General features: G+C 38.9%; 1 protein-coding gene across 3 annotated transcripts in view; it reads left to right on the plus strand.

The window, feature by feature from the left end:
* LOC134309792 (rho guanine nucleotide exchange factor 4-like) overlaps positions 1-21,064 on the plus strand; it is a 92,406-nt gene extending 71,342 nt beyond the window's left edge. For all 3 annotated transcript variants that reach the window (XM_062991105.1, XM_062991106.1, XM_062991107.1), the window contains 9 exons: positions 680-859; positions 1,002-1,196; positions 1,825-2,004; positions 4,477-4,709; positions 6,460-6,589; positions 11,521-11,652; positions 17,541-17,784; positions 18,625-18,702; positions 20,059-21,064. In XM_062991105.1, coding sequence (XP_062847175.1) covers positions 680-859; positions 1,002-1,196; positions 1,825-2,004; positions 4,477-4,709; positions 6,460-6,589; positions 11,521-11,652; positions 17,541-17,784; positions 18,625-18,702; positions 20,059-20,216 — 1,530 coding nt within the window. In that variant the 3' untranslated portion in view covers positions 20,217-21,064. The remainder of the gene's footprint in view (positions 1-679; positions 860-1,001; positions 1,197-1,824; positions 2,005-4,476; positions 4,710-6,459; positions 6,590-11,520; positions 11,653-17,540; positions 17,785-18,624; positions 18,703-20,058) is intronic.
* Positions 21,065-26,825: the final 5,761 nt, after the last annotated feature.

Genomic DNA, 26,825 nt, shown 5'->3' on the forward strand with positions numbered 1-26,825 from the left:
CCCCTGTGCAGGCGACATCAACCAGCCAGCAGAGGTCGTAATTGCATCAGTTATGAGAGAGTCCCTATCCGGCTTCATGCCCCACCCCTATATGAACAACATGCCAATCATTGTTCATGAGGCTTCTCAGCCCAGACAGCAGGCAGAGCTGAGCTGAGACTCGATATGATGTATTTGAGATCCCAGCTCTGGTGTGCTAGCGCGTGTTTTTACCACTGCGCCACCTCAGCAGTGAGATGAGGAGAGTTGACTTGAGAATAAGGTAATGTGGTGTAAGGCAAAGAGAAAAGTGGCAAAGCCTAAGGAAAAAGAAGTTGGCTACTAAGGTAGGTGAAAAGGTAAAGGTACACAGCAGGTTAGAATGATAAAGGATACATGATGACAAATGAGGAGAGTGTTCTGAGAAGTTGGAAGGAGTATTTTGAGGAGCTTTTGAACAAAGAAAATGAGAAAGAGAAGGTTGAATGGCAAGATAGTGAACCAGGGAGTGCATCAGATTAGCAAGTAGGAAGTGAGGGCAGCTATAAAAAGAACGACGAGTGGAAAGGCAGTTGGTCTAGGTTAGGTCGAGAAAAAAGATTGGGATTTTTGAGCAGCAATGTGAGATAAATGAGCTTCTATAATAATTGAGATTATTGAGAATGAAGGATGTAAAAATGTTTTCTCTTGTTTTTACTAGCTGATCAGCGATGGCAGTGTGGTGTATGCTGAGGCATTGTGGGATCACGTGACCATGGACGATCAGGAACTCGGCTTCAAGGCTGGTGACGTTATCGAAGTAGTGGACGCCACAAATAAAGAATGGTGGTGGGGACGCATCCTGGACAGTGAAGGCTGGTTTCCAGCTAGCTTTGTCAGGGTAAAAAGAGCTACACTTGTTTCTTGTTTTAAGATTCATTTGATTATTATTTTTCTTATTATTATTATTACTGCTGCTGCTACTACAACTACTACACAAACCAGAAAACCTTGTTTGACCCTGCTTGTCTCATGTTCCTCAGCTGCGAGTAAACCAGGATGAGCCAATGGAAGACTACCTCTCCCAGCTGGAACAGTCACAGGAAGAGCAGAGATCCAACGTTGGGCTGCTCCTCAGGCCTGGTATTCCCTGTAAAGAGCAGATGAGGACCAACGTCATTAATGAGATTATGAGCACTGAGAGGGACTACATCAAACACCTCAAGGACATCTGCGAGGTTGGGTTTTCTACACAATAACAAAGACAGAACTGGGAATGTAATTTAGATTAATAGAGGATTACCAAACATTTATAAAAGCAGTTCTAACGTCATGTGAAAATGCTAAAAATAGGCCGCTCAGGTGGCACAACGGTAAAAACACACGCTGGGATCTCGAATACATTGTATCGAATCTCAGCTCTGCCATCCAGCTGGGCTGAGCGGCCACATGAACAACGATTGGCCTGTTGTTCATATAGGGGTGTAGTATTAAGTCAGATAGGGACTCCTCGTAACTGATGCAACTACGACCTCTGCTGGCTAATTGATGGCGCCTGCACAGAGGCGGGGAAAGAGTGCGTTGATCAGGGTGTGTCTCTCCGTACACAAGGCTGATTCGCATATATGCACTCGCCTAGTGTGGGTGACAAAATGCATACGCCTGCTGCCTACGTGTCGGAGGGGGTGTTTAAAAATTTTTTTTAAATAAAGAAAAACAGCTATATATGGTCCAGACTGTTGTTGTATACAAGTATTTGCTGGTTGAAGCAAGTATTGCTGGGTAAAGTGTATCATTATTGGTTTTATTGTCCCACTAAAGCAAGATCTAGGTGGTATTAATGGCACCTACCTGTTCTCTTCACAGGGTTACATCAAACAGTGCCGGAAGCGCATTGACATGTTTACAGAAGAGCAGCTTTGCACCATCTTTGGAAACATTGAGGACATCTACAGGTTCCAGAAGAAGTTTTTAAAATGTCTGGAGAAGAGATTCAACAAGGAGGAGCCTCACCTCAGTGAAATTGGGTCTTGCTTTGTAGAACATGTAAGCAAGTGCAAATTAATTTATTTCCTTCAATATATTTCATATTTATTTATTTATTTCTGTTATCAGTTTTTTTTAATAATGGTATTGATCACTAGTACCATCTTGGTTATGACAGCACTGATTTTCAACTAGATTTGTCAGCTAGATCCCTTTGCCTGTTGTTGCCTATAATATGTTAGTCAATAGAGTTGTCTGTTTGGTACTATCAGTTACTGATGCCTTATTGCCTTGTACAGTATATTATTGCTTATGATGCCCCTTATTGTAACGGGGTGTAAAGGTAGTGCCCAATACCTGCAAGAATTAAAACTGAACCCAAGTGCATAATGCTTGATACAAGGTAGATCAATACTGTAGCTAAAACGCCACAAACAATAAATGGGTACATTCAAATAAATTAGGTGGCCAAAATAACAGAAACAAATTAACAAATGAAAGAATTAAACAAAAAACTTGCAACAGAGAAAGTAGATAAAATAGGGATAGTGCAGAACTGAGTTGGCACAATATGATGGGTTGCTTCAGCCATCTGCAACAACCCAGTTATTGGAAAAGGAGGATAAAAAATGCTGGGGATGGCAATAAATGTGCGGCACCCCAACCTCACCAACCAATTCAGATTCACTCCATAAATGAGCCATCTTTCAGGGTGGTTCCGGCATGACACCTGAAAAATGCCTTTACACTGAGTAAGTTCCCAGAATAAGAAAAGTGTGCCAGCAGAAAACAGGACTAGATCAACCTTTGATGTTGTTTGTTAATCAGTTTAATCATGCTTTTCATGACATTAGTCAGTAATGCCCTTTTGTATGTTATGTTTTATGACCATCAATGCAATCTTGCTTTTGACATCAATGATCACTAATGTAATATTACATTTTATGCCCTTAAACACTGATGTCACTGATATTACAACCCCAAATCAGAAAAAGTTGAGACAATATGGAAAATGCAACTAAAATAAAAAGGCAGTGTTCCTTACATTTACTTTGACTTGTATTTGATTGCAGACAGTTTGAACCCAAGATGATTCATGTTTTTTCTGCTCAACTTCATTTCATTTGTTAATCTACCTCCATTCCTGCATTTCAGACCTGCAACACATTCCAAAAAAAGTTGGACAATGATAATGTGATTTCAAACAGGTGATGTCAACAGGTGATTGTTGTCAACATAGTTTGGTACAAAAGCAGCATCCAGAAATGAGCAAAGATGATCAGAGGATCTCCAGTTTGTCAACAAATATGTGAGCAAATGATTGAAATGTTTAAAAACAATTTACCTCAAAGAAAGATTGGAAGTGATTTGCATATTTCCCCCTCTACAGTGCATAATATCATTAAATGATTTAAGGAATCGGGAGGAATTTCATTGCGTAAAGGCCAAGGGCACAAGCTTAAGCTGAACACCCTTGATCTTCGATCCCTCAGACGGCACTGCATCAAGAACCACCACTCAACAATAGCTGATATAACCACATGGGCAAGGGATTACTTTGGCAAACCTTTGTCAAGCACTACAATACAGAGTTACATGCACAAATGCCTCTTAAAAGTTTACTGTGCAAAAAAGAAGCCTTATGTTAACCATGTCCAGAAGTGGCGTCAACTTCTCTGGGCTCTGAGGCATCTAGGATGGACCATCACACAGTGGAAACGTGTATTGTGGTCAGATAAGTCAGCATTCCAGGACTTTTTTGGAAAGAAAATGGAGCCCGTGTGCTCCAGACCAAAGACGAAAAGGACCATACAGACTGTTATAAGTCTAAAAGCCAGAGTCTGTCATGGTATGGGGCTGTGTCAGTGCCCTTGGTAAAAGTTATTTACACTTCTGTGATGGCAGCATTAATGCAGAAAAGTACATCTTAGAGCAACATGTGCTGCCTTCAGGATGTCATCTTTTTCAGGGAACTCAATGCATTTTTCAACAAGACAATGCAAAACCACATGCTGCACACATTACAAGGGCATGGCTGCGGAAGAAGAGGGTACAGGTACTGGGCTGGCCTGCCTGCAGTCCTGACCTGTCCCCAATGTGTGGAGAATTTTTAAACAAAAAATGTGACAACGACGACCTCGTACTGTTGCACATCTTAAGACGTATTTGCAGGAAGAATGGGACAAAATAAAAGCTGAAACACTAAATCACTTGGTCTCCTCGGTGCCAAAACGTCTTAAGAGTGGTGAAAAGGAGTGGCAACATTACAAACTGGTAAATGCTTTACTGTCCCAACTTTTTGGGGAATGTGTTGCAGGCCTGAAATGTAGAAATGGATGTTTATTAATAAATAAAATTAAGTTGAGCAGACTAAACATAAAATATCTCAGGTTCATCCTGTCTGCAATCAAATCTTGTTTATGACATTAATGATCATCAATGCTGCCTTTGATCAATGTCGTTGGCCAACACCACTTGAACAGCAATGTTGTCTTGCCTAAAAGCCTGCAATCTTTTCTTGTGTCTCCCTAGCAAACAGATTTCCAGATATACTCGGAGTACTGTAACAACCACCCGAATGCCTGTGTCCAGCTCTCCAAGCTCATGAAGCTTAACAAGTACGTGTTCTTCTTCGAAGCCTGTCGCCTACTGCAGAAGATGATTGACATTTCTTTAGATGGCTTCCTCCTTACTCCTGTTCAGAAAATCTGCAAGTACCCACTGCAGTTGGCCGAGTTACTGAAGTACACCAACCCCCAACACAGGTACAATAGATATCAATGGCAAGACAGTGTACAGGGTGGGCCATTTATATGGATACACCTAAATAAAATGGGAATGGTTGGTGACATTAACTTCCTGTTTGTGGCACATTAGTATATGGGAGGGGGGAAACTTTTCAAGATGAGTGGTGACCATGGTGGCCATTTTGAAGTCGGCCATTTTGGATCCAACTTTAGTTTTTTCAATGGGAAGAGGGTCATGTGACACATCAAACTTATTGAGAATTTCACAAGAAAAACAATGGTGTGCTTGGTTTTAACGTAACTTTAAGTTAACTTTAAGTAACTTTTGAGTTATTTACAAGTTTCTGACCACTTATAAAATGTGTTCAAAGTGCTGCCCATTGTGTTGGATTGTTAATGCAACCCTCTTCTCCCACTCTTCACACACTGATAGCAACACCACAGAAGAAATGCTAGCACAGGCTTCCAGTATCCGTAGTTTCAGGTGCTGCACATCTCGTATCTTCACAGCATAGACAATTGCCTTCAGATGACCCCAAAGATAAAAGTCTAAGGGGGTCAGATCGGGAGACCTTGGGGGCCATTCAACTGGCCCACGACGACCAATCCACTTTCCAGGAAACTGTTCATCTAGGAATGCTCGGACCTGACACCCATAATGTGGTGGTGCACCATCTTGCTGGAAAAACTCAGGGAACGTGCCAGCTTCAGTGCATAAAGAGGGAAACACATCATCATGTAGCAATTTCAAATATCCAGTGGCCTTGAGGTTTCCATTGATGAAGAATGGCCCCACTATCTTTGTACCCCATATACCACACCATACCATCAATTTTTGTGTTCCAACAGTCTTGGAGGGATCTATCCAATGTGGGTTAGTGTCAGACCAATAGCGGTGGTTTTGTTTGTTAACTTCACAATTCACATAAAAGTTTGCCTCATCACTGAACAAAATGTTCTGTGTAAACTGAGGGTCCTGTTCCAATTTTTGTTTTGCCCATTCTGCAAATTCAGTGCGCCAATCTGGGTCATCCTCGTTGAGATGCTGCAGCAGCTGGAGTTTGTAAGGGTGCCATTTGTGAGTAGCTAATATCCGCCGAAGGGATGTTCGACTGATGCCACTCTCCAGTGACATGCGGCGAGTGCTACACTGTGGGCTCTTGCTGAATGAAGCTAGGACAGTCACTGATGTTTCTTCATTAGTGGCAGTTTTCATGCGTCCACATTTTGGCAAATCCAACACTGAACCAGTTTCACGAAACTTGGCAAGCAGTTTTCTAACTGTAGCATGGGAGATGGGTGGTCTCGTAGGGTGTCTTGCATTGAAATCTGCTGCAATGACCCGGGTACTGTGTTCACCAGACATCAACACAATTTCTATCCGCTCCTCACGTGTTAACCTCTGCGACATGTCAATGGCTGTAAACAAAGAGAAGCTTGTAAATAACTCATGAAAGAATAAAGTTACATTAAAACCAAGCACACCATTGTTTTTCTTGTGAAATTCTCAATAAGTTTGATGTCACATGACCCTCTTCCCATTGAAAAAACTAAAGTTGGATCCAAAATGGCCGACTTCAAAATGGCCGCCATGGTCACCACCCATCTTGAAAAGTTTCCCCCCCTCCCATATACTAATGTGCCACAAACAGGAAGTTAATATCACCAACCATTCCCATTTTATTTAGGTGTATCCATATAAATGGCCCACCCTGTATATGCTTATGTAGTATTAAAAAATAGCTAAACACTTTTTTTCTTTCCATAGGGACTACAAAGATGTAGAAGCTGCCTTAAATGGGATGAAGAACGTGGCCAGGCTAATTAACGAAAGGAAACGGCGGCTGGAGAATGTGGATAAGATTGCTCAGTGGCAGAGCTCCATTGAGGACTGGGAGGTGCGAAACAAAGCACATATACACTGATCAGCCATAACATTAAAACCACCTCCTTGTTTCTACACTCACTGTCCATTTTATCAGCTCCACTTACCATATAGAAGCACTTTGTAGTTCTACAATTACTGACTGTTGTCCATCTGTTTCTCTGCATGCTTTGTTAGCCCCCTTTCATGCTGTTCTTCAATGGTCAGGACTCTCCAAGGACCACTACAGAGTAGGTATTATTTGGGTGGTGGATCATTCTCAGCACTGCAGTGACACTGACATGGTGGTGGTGTGTTAGTGTGTGTTGTGCTGATATGAGTGGATAAGACACAGCAGCGCTGCTGGAGTTTTTAAACACCTCATGTCACTGCTGGACTAAGAATAGTCCACCAACCAAAAATATATCCAGCCAATAGTGCCCCGTGGGCAGCGTCCTGTGACCACTGATGAAAGTCTAGAAGATGACCAACTCAAAGAGCAGCAATAGATGAGCGATCGTCTCTGACTTTACATCTACAAGGTGGACCAACTAGGTAGGAGTGTCTATTAGAGTGGACAGTGAGTGGACATGCTATTTAAAAACTCCAGCAGTGCTGCTGTGTCTGATCCACTCATACCAGCACAACACACACTAACACACCACCACCATGTCAGTGTCACTGCAGTGCTGAGAATGATCCACCATCTAAATAATACCTGCTCTGTAGTGGTCCTGTGTGGGTCCTGGCCATTGAAGAACAGGGTGAAAGCAGGCTAAAAAAGTATGTAGAGAAACAGATGGACTACAGTCAGTAATTGTAGAACTTCAAAGTGCCTCTATATGGTAAGTGGAGCTGATAAAATCGACAGTGAGTGTAGAAACAAGGAGGTGGTTTTAATGTTACGGCTGATCAGTGTACATTTTACCCAAAAAAGTGGGCTGGGTAACCACTGCCCTCAGTATTAAAGTATTAAAGAGAATTGAGTACACTAGATAGGACAGTAAAATAAAATGTAACAAGTAGAATTAAATAACTGGAATACTTTGTACAAACTCTATTCTGGAAAAAATAGGAAATTTTGTAAAATGCAGTAAAAAGAGGAATCTGTGATTGGTTTCCTCAATCTTTTACAAAAATAAGATTTCCTTAAAGCCTGAAAGAAGGAAGGAGGAAGAACAACACATTTAGGCTTTTGAAAACTAGGGCATTAGGAAACTGCTGAAAATCTCTTGAAGGAAGATAATGACCACTGACCAACAAAAAAGGAGTTACTGAACCACATTAAGTCCTTTGAGCTACTTTAGGCATGTGATAAGGTAGCCACATGACAAAATTAAAGGCATTGCTATGGCAGGAACTGTGGGAGAACAGCATAACATCACGACATGGATTGCATTATCAGGTGTTAGTTTGCTACAAGCAACACAAGACAGAAGGAATTGAGGAAAGCTGCCTCCTCTGTGCAGCCAAATGTATGTAGCAAGTGACTTATTTGTATTTTGTAGATATAAACAAAATTTTTAAATTTGAGGCTGTGTTAGTTTCACTGCTGAATACTCAGCAGTTCTACTTGTTTGGTCCATTGTGGTTCCTCTATTCTGGTCAGGAGATCTTTCTTTTATTATGAGCACAAATTGTATATATAAAATGAAGATGGGGTTACATTCTGCAACAGAAGCAGACAAGTAAACCAAAATATTCAGATCGCATGTTGCATAGCATGTTACATACAGAAATTTTAACCTTACAATCTGACATTCATATGAAGTCAAGGGCCTCTGTTGGACAATTTTGGAACTTGCTGACTGAGGAAAATTATCTGAACATAAGAAAATGTGACACAGTAAGAGAGCAGCTGGGAGCAGCTCTCAGAACTCCATTTACCAGAAGCCCCAGCACTAATTACTGCTGATCACGGCTGATCAGACACACCTGCAGGGTGCTGCATAAAAAGCTCACCCAAACCATGGTTGAGTGCTGCACCTTTGTAGAGGGGCAGACAGTATGGTAATTAGTAAAAAGCTGAAAAGAAAAGAAAATGAGAGACAAGACCAGAAAGCTGAAAGAAAGAAAGAAAGAAAGAAAGAAAGAAAGAAAGAAAGAAAGAAAGAAAGAAAGAAAGAAAGAAAGAAAGAAAGAAAGAAAGAAAGAAAGAAAGAAAGAAAGAAAGAAAGAAAGAAAGAAAGAAAGAAAGAAAGAAAGAAAGGCTAGGATTAGGATTAGGCTAGGATTAGGATTAGGATTAGGATTAGGATAGGATAGGATAGGATAGGATAGGATAGGATAGGATTAGGATAGGATAGGATAGGATAGGATAGGATAGGATAGGATAGGGATAGGGATAGGGATAGGGATAGGATAGGATAGGGATAGGGATAGGGATAGGATAGGATAGGGATAGGATAGGGATAGGGATAGGATAGGATAGGATAGGATTGGGATTGGGATTGGGATTGGGATTGGGATAGGATTAGGTTAGGTTAGGTTAGGATAGGATAGGATAGGATAGGATAGGATAGGATAGGATAAGGATAAGGATAAGGATAAGGATAAGGATAAGGATAAGGATAAGGATAAGGATAAGGATAAGGATAAGGATAAGGATACTCAGCAGACAGCTTAACGTAGGGACGTTGCAGCCTAGTGGTTAAGGTACTGGACTAGTAATCAGTAGGTCACTGGTTCAAGCCCCACCTCTGCCAGGTTGCTGCTGTTGGGCCCTTGAGCAAGACCCTTAACCCTCAATTGCTTAGACAGTACTGTAAGTCGCTTTGGATAAAGGTGTCTGCTAAATGCTGAAAATGTAAATGTAACTGGTCTAAACTCAGGAAGAGAATCTAGGTGAAAATAGTGAGCTGGACTTAAAGGGGTTCAGTAAAGTTTATTAATTTCTGAGAGCAAACATTTTAGTTAAAGGAGAGTTTTCAGCCCCAAGGTTGAGGATAGTTTTGTGACTTGTTCTGCTTACTATTGTCTCCCTTTGTTTGAGCACGCTATTTTCAGTGTCTCCTTTGTTTGCCGTTCCCGCCTTTTTTAAAACCTCCTTTTGGAGTGCTTTTTCTACCTGTTTTTCCACTCCCCCTGAAGAGCAGTGGTAAAGCCCTGCTCCTTGGTTCAGTGGGTTACTGGTTCAAATCTGGCCTCAAGCACTCGCAACTGTGAAAGCTCATAAAAGTTGTCTGTTCACCTAAACACCTTATACATTGTTTTCTTTCTTATATTAGCTTACATTCACTGTTTAAACCTAAAGTAAATAAACCAGGTGCTCTGCTCTTGGGTCCAACTCCAATCCCATAACATAAGGTGTTTATCATCATGGTCTAGGTGTTGGGGTAGCATCTAGGGCTGCCATTAACGACTATTTTTCTATCGATTAATCTATAGACTGTTTTACCGATTAATATAAACAATTGACTTTCCTCCAAAAATTTCATTTAGAATCTCATTTAAGCTTCTTTTATTTTAACAACAAACTGTGTGGCATAATAATATGGCACAAAACTAAATGTAAACAGGGTTTATGTCAACATTATCAAATTCTCAAGTGCTTCATATTAAACAAAGTGCAACATGTGTTTATGGCATTCTGTACACAAAGCAAAGTGCTTAAACTTATAGCAGAAATAAAATAGTTAGAGGTGGGCACGTCTCATTAAGTCCAACGTACAGTAACGACAGAATGAGCCCAGATTCTAACCTACACATTAGCTCAAAACTAACTTCACATTCTAAGCGATGTAAACAAAGTGGTGAGCATTACGACGCATTCACATGAGAAGCTTTTTGCCCTTTGAGCGCCAACCGCAAAAATCTTGAGCCCAACGCAGCAAAATACGCTATTCCTTGCGTTTAAGAAGCTTAATGAAACAATATAGATGTGCAACATTGCATTAGTGCTGCTGTGTAGTACACAACAAGTAGTGCTGAGGAAAATCATATAAATGGCTATATAAATGGAGACATTGTAGAAATTAAAAGGGATCATTTATAAACAGTTTTAAAACAATGCATCAATTTTAAAATATTGGCATTTTTAGTGTCAACGTCATCGATTAGGTCGACCAATCGCGGCAGCCCTAGTAGCATCAGATAGGAAGGATTAACCATTTGCTTTACCAACCTAGAAGCTCTATAACAGCTGCAACAAACATGGGCCAAATGAACAAATCATAATAGCAGCTAGTAGAATGGTACATATAATGTTAATAAGCCAATAAACCAAGACCCACCTAGGTTACCTGACCGAGAGTTATCTGCAGTGGTTGGGTTGGTGATGGCATTCTTCATATCTGAAATAATATCAGGGATGTTATTATGGTGATCAAGGATATAAAAACAGCATAAGGAATTTTAAACTTTGCATACACCACCTTTATCAGCCAGCAAGATATCTAAAGCACCAAAAGTGTCATTGGACAATTTTTAAACAAACCAGGCCAAAACCATTGACTTCAGAGCTACAGCTGTCCCTGCTCCCAAAAACAGGGACAATCCTATATTGTCTGCTGGTGTGGTGAGTAGTGAGTGTATGTTGCACTGTGATGGACTGGTAATATTATTAAGCAGTGATAAATATTCATTTTTCTTATATTTTATGTGATTTTTTTAAAATTTGTTTTATGACACAACACTTCTCACTGATATCTGACTCCCATTCTAAAACACTCATGATTTCTTGTTCTTAATAAATTAGAAAAGCTGATCTGGCTGATCTAAATTTTATTAAATGTCATTGCATTGATTTAATTGTGGCCAATATTATTTTAAAAAGAAGAAAAACACACTAACTGTGATATGCAGTGTACATTATTTACTGTATGAGACCAGTATTAACTAAAACTAATCCCTAGATTCACAGAAACACTGAAAATAGTCTTACAGATTATACCAGTTAAATTGTGGTTTTGTCATTTACAATAAAAGTATGGGTGTGTGTGTGTGTGTGTGTTTGTGTGTGTTTAGGGTGAGGATATTCTCAGCAGAAGTTCAGATCTGATCTACTCAGGAGAACTCACCAAGATTTCACCACCTCACACCAAGAGCCAACAGCGCATGTTTTTCCTCTTCAACCATCAGATGGTCTACTGTAAAAAAGTGAGCAAATAAAAACACACTGCCATTCTTTAACCTTGAGAATTCCTTACAGGATTGTTTCATTGTCTGCTGCACTAACAAATTCTAAAGCTTTTTATTTAGACAGGCAATAACAACATTTTGAAGATGTCCCTCCAAAACACAAACAAAAATATGTTCTTGAAAATAATAGAAATAAAAAGAAAATACAGGGTTGGCTCTGGGGCTAGTCAGACTCCGGCCACTAGGGGTCAACAGTGAGCCGGCAATCAGGCCTAAAGCACAACACCTGTGCACAGGTTTATAAATGAACAGAGAAGCAGTCAGAACTTGCTAAAGGAATACTGCAGAATCATCAAAGTGGATTTCGAAGAGGAAGGAGCACTATAGACCCAGTTATACGACTAGAAGATGACATAAGAAAAGCTCAAATAAATAAAGAGACATTGATAGCTGTATTTTTTGACATAGAAAAGGCATATGACATGTTATGGAAGGAAGGTCTGTTAATTAAACTAAACCAAATAGGAATTAAGGGACGCATTTTCCAATGGGTTAAGGAATTCTTAACAAAAAGGACAATAAAAGTTAAAGTTAATGGAGAAGTTAGTAAAAGTTACATCATTGAAAATGGTGTTCCACAAGGAAGTATTATTAGTCCTTTACTATTCTCTGTAATGATAAATGAAATATTCAAAGATGTAGGACAGTCGGTAAATGTTGCACTGTTTGCAGATGATGGAGCTATGTGGAAAAAAGTTTTGTGATAAACAAGATGCAGCAAGCTATAAATAGTATCGAAGAGTGGGCCCTGCAGTGGGGATTTAGAATATCAATCGACAAAACTAAAACAATGTTTTTCACCAGAAAGAGAACAGATTTAAATGTAAAACTTAAAATATCAGGGAAGGAGTTGGAAAAAGTAGAGTCATTTAAATATTTAGGAATTTGGTTTGATAAAAGACTTACATGGGCAACACATATTCAAAAGATAATTGACAAATGTAAAAAAGTATTGAACATAATGAGATGTTTGCGAGGTGTTGAATGGGGAGCAAGCAGAACTGCGTTAAAGGCTATCTACACAGGGCTCATTAGATCAGTGTTTGATTATGGATGCTTGGTGTATGGATCTGCGGCCAAAAGTTTAATAACCAAACTAGACATTATTCAAAACCAGGCATTAAGATTATGTTGTAGGGCAGTTAAAACAACACCGGTTACATCAATTCAAGTAGAGATGGGGGAGATGCCTCTACATCTTAGAAGAGACCAACTGGCCCTGGTATATTGGGCAAATCTTAAAGGTCATAATGAAAACCACATAAGCCAATCAGTATTAAGGCAGTGTCAAGAAAGAGTGAAAGAAAAAGTTAGAAGCTATGGATGGACAATAAATAGCAAAGTTAATGACATGGAAATAAAACAGTTAGAAGTAAGTCCTACAGTGGCATATACAGCTGTCCCTCCCTGGGTACAAGAAGAAATAACAATAGACTGGTGCCTGTTGAACAAAAGACAAGAACATGAAATAGACAAATACTGGGTGATGAATTATATGGATAAAAAATACAAAAACAATACTATAATATATACAGATGCATCAAAAAGAACAGACAAAAGAATGGGAATATCATATGTCATACCAGAACATAAAATATTCTGTAATAAAAGAATAAATGAGTTGGCTGTATATACGGGAGAATTAGTGGCAATTCAACAAGCAATGACATGGATAGAGCATAATAGACCAAAAGAGGTGGTAGTGGCATCAGATTCCAGCTCAGCTCTATTAAGTCTTGAATTATCTCAGGTTGAGGCAAGACAAGATATTGTATGGGAAATAAAACAGTTGGTAAATGACAAAACAAAATCAGGGACAAGAATTTCATTTGTATGGGTTCCGGCTCATATAGGAGTAGCAGGGAATGAATGTGCAGACGAATACGCAAAACAAGCAGCAGGAAAAGAAAGAATTGAAATTAAGATAAAATATAGTAAAGCAGAAATTAAAAGTATTATTAAAGCTAAAATGAAAGACAAATGGCAAGAGTTATGGGACACAGCACAGACAGGTAGACAGCTTTATAATATTCAAAGAAGAGTGGGAAAGGGCAGAACCACAAGCAGAGGAAAACAAGAGGAAGAAGTGATATCAAGGTTGAGATTTGGGGACACAGGGCTAAATAGCACACTAGCAATAATTAAGAAACATGAAAATGGGAAATGTAATTACTGCAATAAACCGGAAACAGTAGAACATGTAATTCTTCACTGCTCTAGGTATCATTATTATAGACTCAGATTAATACAACTAGAAGAAAATAAACTTAAACTGAATGTTCAGGACATCCTAAAAAAAGGGTCAGGAGAAATTGATTTTAAGTTTCTTTTTTTCTTTTTTGAAGGAAACAGGATTAGTAAACAGGATATAGGAAAATAGATTAAAACTCTACAAACTACTGTTTCCATACTCCAGTCTAGATGGTGGTGGTAATGCACCAAAAAGCTAGTTGCCATCCGCCAAAAAAAACAAAAAGAAGAAGAAGAAGAAGAAGTCAGAACTTGCTGGGTCTTTGTCTCATGTTGAGCAAACACAGCCGGTATTCTGGGTAGAGGGCTGAGAGCTTTCACTCTCACCCTCATTTCTCTCTTGTCTTAAGTTCCTCTCTCGCAAAAAAGAAGAAAATATATATTAGTTAATAAATATAAAAATATTAGTTCTAAATTATTTTAGTTAATCTACTGTAGTTCTACTCTTCTGTTTGGAAAGACTTTTGTTATAATTTCCTCTTCCTTGTGAATCTTGAGGTGGCCAGTTTTCCCCCTGGCAGTCCTTTGTTCTCAGCTTTCCCGTGCAACCATTTCCCTAAAACAGGTGGTTTTTGTATTTTCCTTTTGTATCTCTTTTGAGACAGTTGGTCTTTTACGGAAGCGTATTGCTGCCACACAGTTAAAAAAAAAATACCGTCAGTATGTCGTTATAACGAGAAAGGATGTCGTTATAACGAGAAAAGGATGTCGTTATAACGAGAAAAGGATGTCGTTAAAACGAGAAAAGGATGTCGTTATAACGAGAAAAGTTCATTACCTCAAATGCTGCACAGCTGATGGAGCGTATCTGCTGATGGAGAGACAGTTTGCACACATGCATGATGCTGTAACTTGTGTAACCTTACAGCTTGTGGTGCCGATCAAGATTCTCCTTTAGGATCTAAACTTGGTTTAATATTCAACATTTGTCTGACATTCGGCATTCCGATCTAAATAAGTGCTTCAAAAAACACCTAAGACCTTCTTATTTGATGATTTCTTACACAAATGAAAATAGTCAACATACTACAAAAACAAGTTTATGTTCAATTTAAGATTACGTCTATTTATCTAAAGAAAGGTTATAATGAAACCGTTTATCCAGCTCCCACTTCATGTAACGAGTTAGGGACCGTCATAAAACTAACTGAGAAACGTAGGAAACATGCACTTATCCACACTAATAAATCCATTTAAATCTGGTATGATTTGTATTTTTGGAAATATAATTTGTATATTTGAAATATAAATTTATTACAGATTTATTTATCTTTATTTAAATGTAATGTAAAATAAATACCATGTTATTTCAAAAAATAAGGTTTTTGTAGTAGGTGAGAAACATTGATGTGTTTTTGTAAAAACTGTTTGACATTAATTCATCAAATCATACCAGATTTAAATGGATTTATTAGTGTGGATAAGTGCATGTTTCCTACGTTTCTCAGTTAGTTTTATGACGGTCCCTAACTCGTTACATGAAGTGGGAGCTGGATAAACGGTTTCATTATAACCTTTCTTTAGATAAATAGACGTAATCTTAAATTGAACATAAACTTGTTTTTGTAGTATGTTGACTATTTTCATTTGTGTAAGAAATCATCAAATAAGAAGGTCTTAGGTGTTTTTTGAAGCACTTATTTAGATCGGAATGCCGAATGTCAGACAAATGTTGAATATTAAACCAAGTTTAGATCCTAAAGGAGAATCTTGATCGGCACCACAAGCTGTAAGGTTACACAAGTTACAGCATCATGCATGTGTGCAAACTGTCTCTCCATCAGCAGATACGCTCCATCAGCTGTGCAGCATTTGAGGTAATGAACTTTTCTCGTTATAACGACATCTTTTCTCGTTAAAACGACATCCTTTTCTCGTTATAACGACATCCTTTTCTCGTTATAACGACATACTGACGGTATTTTTTTTTTATCTGTGTGGCAGCAATACGCTTCCGTAGTCTTTAACCCACCTGAGTTGAGACACTTTCTATAGAGCCTGCTTGGCTGAGTGGTAGAGTGTTTGGTTAGTATTCGAGTCCCATTCAGAAAGTCTTTGTCCTTAAATTTAATTATCTGTTCCACGATCCGACTACTAAGCATTTGGGTCCTATTCCTAACTAGTCTGGTAGCTCACCTGGTAAAGGCACCTGTGTGGTATGTAGGGGTTCTGTGTTCAAATCCACCACTGGACGAGCACCATTACAGAAAATATTTTAAAAAGGCATTTTGAAAAACTGACAAATATAAGGCGGTGTTTTGAGTAAAAGCAGGTTAGTGCCTTAGCACTATTATTTTATTATTATCTGGTTGATATTTAATTCTCTACATGAAACTGATGATTAATAATGAATGAAGAACCATATTCGTGAACGTGGTTGATTTTAAAAGGCACACTGTAAATGTGTGAATAAAACTATTGTGGTTCTGTTTGCCTAAATACTAAAAATTTCTACAGTTTTGGCACTCTAGTGGAGCTATTAAACTGGCTGGGCATCCAACTGCTGCAGCTGGTCATGTCTGAGGGACGGCAGCACTATCCTAGTGCCCTCACAGCACTTTATATTAAGGCCCATATGTGTTGATAATATGGCACTCTGGTGGAGCTATTGAACTGGCTGGGCATCCAACTGTTACAGCTGATCGTGTCTGAGGGAGGGAGTCGTATGGGTACTTTTATTACTGCTGCAATTGTGACCCCTGCAGGCTGGTTGAGGTGCTTGCATGAGAAATGGATAATTCATAGATAGCAATCCATGCAAGAGGGGGGGAGCCAAAAAAACACTTATGTAAATACATTTTTATTGTTTTTCATTGTGCGTTTTTATTATATTACTTATTTGTCTTACAGGAATATAAGCCAAAGAATCAACATTCTTCACATCAACTTTAAAAACAAAATATAAATTCAGTAGATACTGATGGCATTTATTATACATATTTTTTTTAATATCTTCAATATTTAATGTAAATACAATTATAAAAAGCAATTATTGATATTCAAGCTTTAAATTATTACTGCAGATGGCACTGGACTTAATTTTAAAGCGGCATTAAAATCCACTGTTGGGCTGCTCAGGTGGCGCAGCGGTAAAACACTCTAGCACACCAGAGCTGGGATTTCGAATACAGCATATCGATTCTCAGCTCTGCCATCTGGCTGGGCTGGGTGGCTACATGAACAACGATTGGCTGTTGTTCAGAAGGTGGGACAAGCCAGACCAGGGTTCCTCATAACTGGTGCAATTACGACCTCTGCTGGCTGATTGATGGCGTCTGCGCAGAGTTGGGGAATAATGCTGATCAGTGAGTGTCTCTCCATGCACAAGGCTGATCCACATATGAACTCTTCTTGTGCAGGTGAAAAGATGCAGTCAGTACTGCACATGTGTCGGAGGGGGCGTGTGTCAGTTGCAAAGCTCCTCAGTCAGCAGTGGAGGGTTGTATCGGTAGAGGTGAAGCGTAACACAATCAGGGTAACTGGATACGACTAGATTAGGGGAGAAATTTGGGGGGGGAAATTGGAGAAAAAGAGAAAAAAAAAATCCAGTGTTGGTCTTTATTACTCTGACATTTTCCTTTTTACATTTCTCTCAGGATCTGCTGCGACGGGACATTCTGTACTATAAGGGCAGAATGGACATGGACAAGATTGAGGTGTTGGATGTGGAGGATGGGAAAGACCGAGAACTGAACGTGAGTGTGAAAAATGCAGTGAAGCTTCGGTCTCTGGGTGGAGATGAGGTGCACCTCCTGTGTGCTAAAAAACTAGAGCAGAAACAGCGCTGGCTTCGAGCTTTCAGTGACGAAAGAGAGCAGGTGCAGCATGACCAAGAAACAGGTAATTTATAAATGTTTACAGCTGTTAAACCAACTAGGATTACGAACTTTTACGTACAGACACACACAGAAAAAATATCCATACACCTTATGTATTATTTACATACTTACATAAGGTGCAACACCTTGTGTTGGTGCTGCGCAACTTCATTTTATATGTATATACACTATATATATAGTAGTGTGTGTGTGTATATATGAAAATGCACAAACTAATATATATATATATATTAGTTTGTGCATTTTCTCCCGAGTTTTAGCACGTCCAATTGCATCATTATTCCTCTCCACTAATGTCGACCCCCGCTCTGATTTGAGGAGAACGAAGCGAACCCACGCCCCCTCCGACATGTGGGCAACAGCCGTATGCATTTTGTCACCCACACTAGGTGAGTGCATATATGCGAATCAGCCTTGTGTACGGAGAGACACACCCTGATCAACACACTCTTTCCCCACCCCTGTGCAGGTGCCATCAATCAGCCAGCAGAGGTCGCAGTTGCATCAGTTACGAGGAGTCCCTACCCGGCTTAATACCCCACCCCTATATGAACAACAGGCCAGTCGTTGTTCAGGTGGCCGCTCAGCCCAGCCGGATGGCAGAGCTGAGATTCGATACGATGTATTCAAGATCAGGCCAGTGTTTTCACCACTGAGCCACCTGAGCGGCCGTTCTGCACAACTTCATTAAACCACGTTTAATCTATAATTCATAATCTTCAGTGTGGAGTCTGGCATGTTCACGCTGTATCTGTGTGAATTTCTTGTGTACCCCGGTTTGTTTTACTTGTAATCTACTTGTAATGAAATGTGCCCTCTTGTTTTGTGTTGGTCACTGCAGGCTTCTCCATCACTGAGGTGCAAAAGAAACAGGCCATGCTAAACGTCTGTAAAAGCCATCCAGCTGGCAAACCCAAAGGTGAGATTCAATAATTACTAGAAGTAAATAAGTAATATTTATTCATTTGGATTTAAATAATTTTCAAGTAGGTTAATATAGCAGACAAAGTAATAATTCACTATTAGGAAAAAATTGTGAGACTGGGTTTTAGATAGCAACTCAATGCCTCCTAATTTTTAGTAAGCTCTTTAAGATTTAATGCGTCCTTTGATTAAAGCAATAAAGTTTTATTACAGTTTTATATTGAGCCATATCCCTTTTATTTTCTTTATTGTCTCAAAAAGACAGGCACTGCCAGAACTAAAATACATTTTATACAAAACTAAATGTGAATAAACCATCAATACTGCCAGTCAATATTGTGTATTGTTTTCAAGAAATAAAATAATGACTACTGTGAAAAACAACTCCTCGAGTTGAGTATGTGTCAGATTTGCACTGTTCAGTGTTAGATGGCTTAAACAAATAGTCCTGTAAAAAACATGGGCCAAACTCTTAGTCTCAACAACATCAAAAGCAAGAAACAAACAAATGAATAAAGAAAGAAATAAGTACAGGAAGATTTATTTTATTTTAATGATAGTAATTATCATTTTATTGAGCTCTCACAGTGAAGCAGCTTACCAGTACTAGTAGCTGAAAAGGCTTCCAACACAGTGACATCTTATTTTTGGAAAATAAGATGTCGGCTGGGCGCCGTCTAGCAGGCATAATTGGCTAATGCCTGAAGCAGACAAAATTGGCCTCCAGTCTGCTAGGGTGGGAAATGACCGGATTTAACAAAGGGGTGGGGCTACGTAGGGACTTTGGTTGCCCAGGGTGCCTGCACAGCCGTGGAGGAGCGCAGAGGTTGGGATTTGGCTCTCCGTGCGCAAAGCCGGCGTCACACGCAAATCCACCGAGGTGTGGGTGTATAAGAATGGATCAGTAGTCTGTGCACACATCGGAGTGTGTCAGTCAAGTCACCTCCTCCTTGGGCACCACTAGCACATTGACTAACCTAAATTGGGAGAAAAAGGGGGTAAAATGCAAAAAAAAAAAAAAAAAAAAAGATAAAAGTATTTGTTTGATTCTTGCCAATTTACAGGTTAGACTAACAAAAACACACCACATAAAACCAAGACACAACCAGGAACCATGCCAACTGAGACCAATACCTATACCAACCAAGACCAACATAAGACTAAAGCCAATACCAACCAAAACTAGGACAAGACTAAAATGATTTCTATAGGATGCTTCAGATTAATGGTTAAGGCTAATCCATATTAAAGACAAAATGGGCTTGCTATGACAAAGCCAGGATCAGGTTATTGTGACCTGGCTTGAAAACTACTAACCTGCTAAACAGTTTTTTGGGGGTTTTTTTTGCAGCCATGACCAGGCCCTACTACGACTTCCTGCTGCGCCAGAAACACCCAACGTTACCCACCAGCCTCCCACAGCAGCAGGTCTTCATGTTAGCTGAGCCCAAACGCAAGAGCTCCAACTTCTGGCATAACATCGGCAGACTGACACCTTTCAAAAAGTGAACATGGACCATATATAGAAATACAGGAGCTCTTAGCTTGTGCCTATGCTTACCCTTCAATCCTTATTTTATTATTATTATTATTTGCATTCTATTTTATTGCTGTAATTACTAAATGCTACACAGATTTATTGTAATGGTGTTTGTGTTTATTTTTTGGAGAAAGCACTTTATTAAGGTGGTTACAATCAGACCGGTGACTGGCTTCCCGGGACTGTGTGAATATTATCCAGGAGTATTATTATTTTTTGAGCTCTGATTGGCACCTGTACACACTAATGTTACTAATTTAATGTGTTTTTTGTCCTCTAATGCCAGTTGTGCACAGTGCCACAGGCTTTCATATTTAAGTTTGTACTAAACAGTTTTTACTTCAGATATATTTGAGGACTAAAGCCTGGCCAAATAAAGTCACAATGTGCTTGACTGGGAACAGCACCCTTAAGTCTGTCTCAAGGGGTGAGTCTGTTGTGACTCTCATTGTCAGTTTTTATTATTATTTGGTTTAAATAAAATAAAAGGCAGCTACATCAGTAAAATGAAAGGAAATGCTCCTATTTTTGAAATAAACTCAATGAGGGTGCAAGCTTTTTGGCACCATTATAAAATTTGACTGCTAGGGTTACTTAGATACACATGACCAGTGTAGCACTTTGCCCTGCATTGATGTAACATTCTCAGTGTAGGAAATGTCATAATTCTTGTGACTGAACCAGCTGCCTAGTCTTTTTCTGAAATCCATGTCTAAATTATTAATTTATTATCTTAAAAAAGTACCTTTTACCGTGAAACTAACCCATTTACCCACTTTCACTGTAAAAGAATCTTTCACTGTAACTGTGTTAAATCATGAACGTCTATGTTGAAGGTTTTTCCTGACTTTGCAACAATATTCTAATACAATGTTGCTTCATTTGGGTCTTTTACTTTGCACTACTAATTGCTTTCAGATTTACTGATCACAATTTGTTGGTGAAAAGCATTACGGTTATCCTAGGATTACACTTTACACACTTCTGGCTTTCCATCAAGCTACTTTGACTATGTTGTTAATATGTACATAACCTTTGAGTGTATTATTATTATTATTATTATTATTATTATTATTATTATTACTACCACACTAATACCCACCACACTTATATACTATATGGCCTGACATGAGCTTGTCGGAGTCCCATTTCAAAAACAAATGATATTAAAATACAACCCCAAATCAGAAAGCTGGGAGGGCATAAAAAAATGCAAATATTAAAAAGAGTTTCTTACATTTACTTTGACTCATTTCATTGCAGACAGGATGAACCTGAGATATATCATGTTCTATCTGCTCAACTTTATTTCATTTATTAATAAACATCCATTCCGGCATTTTAGACCTGCAACACATTTCAAAAAAAGTTGGGACAGTAAAGCATTTACCACTTTGTAATGTTGCCATTCCTTTTCACCACACTTAAAAGATGTTTTGGCATTGAGGATACCAAGTGATTTAGTGTTTCAGCTTTTATTTTGTCCCATTCTTCCTGCAAACACGTCTTAAGATGTGCAACAGTACGGGGTCGTCGTTGTCGCATTTTTCCTTGAAAAATGCATGAACGTCCCTGGAAAAGATGATGTCTTGAAGGCAGCACATGTTGCTCTAAGATCTCAGTGTACTTTTCTGCATTAATGCTGCCATCACAGAAGTGTAAATTACCTTTGCCAAGGGCACTGACACAGTCCCATACCATGACAGACACTGGCATTTGGACTTGTTGCTGAAAACAGCCTGGGTGGTCCTTTTCATCTTTGGTCCGGAGCACACAGCGTCCATTTTTTCCAAAAAAGACCTGGAATGCTGATCCATCTGACCACAATACACGTTTCCACTGTGTGATGGTCCATCCTAGATGCCTCCGAGCCCAGATGTACTGAAATTTTTCCTGATTTCTTGAATGGTTTAATGATATTATGCACTGTAGAGGGAAGAATATGCAAATCCCTTCCAATCTTTCTTTGAGGTTCATTGTTTTTAAATATTTCAATCATTTTCTCACACATTTGTTGACAAACTGGAGATCCTCTGATCATCTTTGCTCATCAAAGACTCAGCCTTTCCTGGATGCTGCTTTTGTACCAAACCATGATTACAATCACCTGTTGACATCACCTGTTTGGAATCACAAAATTATTTAGTTTTTTCACCTCGTTACTAGCCATAAATTGCCCCTGTCCCAACTTTTTTTGGAATGTGTTGCAGGCCTGAAATGCAGGAATGGATGTTTATTAACAAATGAAATTAAGTTGAGCAGATAAAACATGAAATATCTCAGGTTCATCCTGTCTGCAATCAAATAAAAGTCAAAGTAAATGTAAGGAACACTGTTTTTATTTGTTTTGTATTTTTTATGCTGTCCCAACTTTTTCTGATTTGGGGTTGTAGATTGACCTCAGTGTGTTCGTTTTAGCCATAACAACATTCACTCTTCTGAAGGCCTTTTGCAAGACTTTGAAGTAGGTCTCCATTTGTGTGAAAAAATGTATTTGTATGGCTGGGCACTGATACTGGTGTCTCAATAGCTTGCTTCGTGCACAGTGACACAGTAATTCTGAAACAGAAAAGAGCCTTCCCTAACCCATTGCTGCAAAATTGGCAGTGTATAATTATCTCTATATAAGTGATTTATTAAACCTGTTCACAGTTGTTGTAGCTGAAACACATAAATTCCAAAATTAGAACTAGACTTAGTCTAATAAACTTACCTTACCCGGATTCATCTGGACCAGCTTGAACAGCTGTGCCAGCACACTGTAATATTAATTATCCAACTTGGCAAACTTTTCCCAACAAAGTAAAACGGCATATGTTATAATGTTTAACATGGTCACGCTGATTAAAAATAAGATATATTGTCACTGTTTCCTCAGGTATTTGTGAGTAAGCTTTTAATCATTATTGCTAAAACCTTGTTTAAAGAAGCAGCAACTCACATGTAAATAAAGCATACACATTGCATCACAACCAACAATTTACACCGATCAGCCATAACATTTAAACCACCTCCTTGTTTCTACGCTCACTGTCCATTTCATCAGCTCCACTTACCATATAGGAGCACTTTGTTGTTCTACACTTACTGACTGTAGTCCATCTGTTTCTCTACATATCTTTTTAACCTTGCTTTCACCCTGTTCTTCAATGGTCAGGACCACCACAGAGCAGGTATTATTTAGGTGGTGGATCATTCTCAGCACTGCAGTGACACTAGCATGGTGGTGGTGTTGGTGTGTGTTGTGCTGGTATGAGTGGATCAGACACAGCAGCGCTGCTGGAGTTTTTAAATACCGTGTCCACTCTGTCCTCTATTAGAAACTCCTACCTAGTTGGTCCACCTTGTAGATGTAAAGTCAGAGACGATCGCTCATCTATTGCTGCTGTTTGAGTTGGTCATCTTCTAGACCATCAGTGGTCACAGGACGCTGCCTATGGGGCGCTGTTGGCTGGATGTTTTTGGTTGGTGGACTATTGGTTGGTGATAGTGAGGTGTTTAAAAACTGTATCAGCGCTGCTGTGTCCTATCCACTCATACCAGCACAACACACACTAACACACCACCACCATGTCAGTGTCACTGCAGTGCTGAGAATGATCCACCACCCAAATAATACCTGCTCTCTAGTGGTCCTTGGAGAGTCCTGACCATTGAAGAACAGTATGAAAGGGGGCTAACAAAGCATGCACAGAAACAGATGGACTACAGTCAGTAATTGTAGAACTACAAAGTGCTTCTATATGGTAAGTGGAGCTGATAAAATGGACAGTGAGTGTAGAAACAAGGAGGTGGTTTTAATGTTATGGCTGTACGGTGTATATCATACCAAAACCACACCAATACATTAGTACCAAACTCATCTCAATACTGTATATATCAAAGTCTGTACCAATAGAGCAGAACCAAATCTCTTCTTAATACATTAAAACTAAAGTTACTTTTAATATGTAACCCTTCCAGCACACTAGAACCAAAATTACTTCCAACACACCAAAAAACGAAATCTTCTCCCATAGATCAGGTCCCAAAGCTTTGGTTCAATAGTGAAAATGGTAACAAAACCCCCTTTCCAATACAACAAAAGAAAAACATCTACTAGTACATGAAAATGCCCCCCCCCCCCTAGCCCCCCCCCCCCCCCCCCCAAAAAAAACCCTTCCTCCCAGCCTTGAAACAGAGACCACCATTTCCTGTTCTTTGATTCTTCATACTTATAATCTTAATAATCATATGTTGTTGTATGTATTCCTACGACCGAATATTTTGCCATACTACCAGAAAACAACTACAAAATCCAGTTTTTAGTGTGTTCCAGTGTGTTCCAATTAGTCAGTGACAAAATAAAAACAATGTCACCCACAGGTGTATGTAAATTTTTTACTTTAATTTGTTTACATGGTAAAAACTAGGGATGGGACGTTCGATACCGAAGCTTCGAAGCTTGTGTCACTTTTCCAACACTTGCTGCTTTGACACAGTGTACCGGAGCTTGTATTGAGTCACTTACCCTCACGTGACTGACGTTTGAAGCTTTGAAAATGACAATGAACCACCGGAAATGGACGGGACTGGTTCAAAGTTTTGGCACTATCCCATATCTCACTGACCATTTAAGAGATCCACCACCTAAATAACACCTGCTCTGTGGTGGTCCTGTAGGGGTCCTGACAATTTAAAAACAGGGTGAGAGCAGGCTAAAAAGGTATGTAGAGAAATAGATGGACTACAGTCAGTAATTGTAGAACTACAAAGTGCTTCTATATGGTAAGTGGAGCTGATAAAATGGACAGTAAGTGTAGAAACAAGAAGGTGGTTTTATGTTATGGCTGATCAGTGTATATGGTGATAAATCAAGACATGAAATGGTGATGGGTTTTGCTAACATGAAAACAGAAATACATAAACAGTGCAAAGGCAAGTTTTAAAACAATCATTTATTTCCAGTGTTTTTCAACGTTCTCTTTTCTTGCATTTTGGTCATCACACATGCATCTGTCATGAACACAAATGCTTTGTTAGGCTCTCCAACCTGGCCGTGTCTCACTAACATGCTCATTACATGTATGTGATTAGGTCTCTGTCTCATAGAAACCACAAATGAGAGTAAAATGAAAAAATTTAACCAACAGAAGATGACTAAAGTCTGGAAGCACTGGTACATCGTTTGGTACAAAATGTAGAACAGGTTTTGTGATCTTTTAGAAGAATAGATAACAATAAAACCACCACCCTTTTCCGTTTCCCGTATCAGCTAAATGAGGCACTTCATTATTTTAAAGGCAAAAATGACTGCATGACATTTTCATTTACTTTAGTTTAGCAGTTTCTGTAGTACCAGTATAAATAATCTGACTGGTGCATATACTGTACATCAGCACCCAACACACAAAACTCATACACACACACACACACACATTTCTACTTCATTCTTTTCATGTCTGATGGCTCTACTGAACTGTGCAAAAGCTTTCCACAGCACAGAAAAAAGCCCCACAATGGATGTCCCTTTTAAAATAATCTTAAAATAATATAAGTATAGTAAATAAATGTACACATTAAATTTTTTCTTCATTTCTTTATATATTTTTCTTCATTACTTTATATAAATATAACTTGTTTGCTTGTATGATTTTCCATATTTTCCGAACAATAAAATGGTGTTTAAGCGGGGAAGAACCGGCCTTAATGAAACAGTATACTTGCTTAGTAATATTCTGATTAAAACAAAGCTTTACAAGCAGAGCAGCAGAAATATAAATGCACACTTGCTATGAATTAGCTGAATTTAAAACATTAAAAAATAATTAAATACCAAATATGACATGTCCAAATATGGCATGTTTGGGTGCTTTTCCATTTAATACATTAATGTTACGTATTTATTAGTTTATTTTGTAGTGAATCATCAAACCATCATGACATAACCAGTTAGGTTAATAATACCCCAGAACATTTTACACCTGCCAGCCAAACTAGGCAACGCAGAGAGGTATAAGGCACAAGCAATTGTCAACTAAGAGGTCAAATGATCAACATCTTGCTGTGTCAACATATCCCCAGCTGCCACTCAAACTAGACCATGCTGAGAAACAAACCTCTGAATGTGGAGCAGCTCTTGGACAGCTGCCACCATAATACAGTATTGTGCTTAAATTTAACATTAAACTACTCAGTTGCATTTTACATACTGTCTCAGCTTCTTCTGACGTTGGGTTGTATGCAACATAATTTTCTGAAATGATTTTGCTGGCACTGAATAACGCCATGTAAACTGTGAGTTTGTTGGCAATCTGTCTCGCTTAGTCAGTTGATAGTAAGCTAAGATAACTTGGCATGCAGAACAAGAGATGTACACAGCTTGTCACCCTGCCTGCCCAGCTGAAAACATAAGTAAACTATTAATACCATCAAATTTAGCCTAATTCAGATTAATATTAGATGAAATCACATGTCTGTGCAATGATGTAAAAACTTATTTGTGGAAATGGAACTAACAATGCAGCATGTTTGTCTAGTTTTGCTTAGAAATAATTTTCCACCTAATGGTGTACACCCACCTATTGTGGTAAACTTCA

The sequence above is a fragment of the Trichomycterus rosablanca genome, chromosome 3 (assembly GCF_030014385.1).
Source record: "Trichomycterus rosablanca isolate fTriRos1 chromosome 3, fTriRos1.hap1, whole genome shotgun sequence".
In the NCBI taxonomy this organism is placed as follows: Eukaryota; Metazoa; Chordata; class Actinopteri; order Siluriformes; family Trichomycteridae; genus Trichomycterus; species Trichomycterus rosablanca.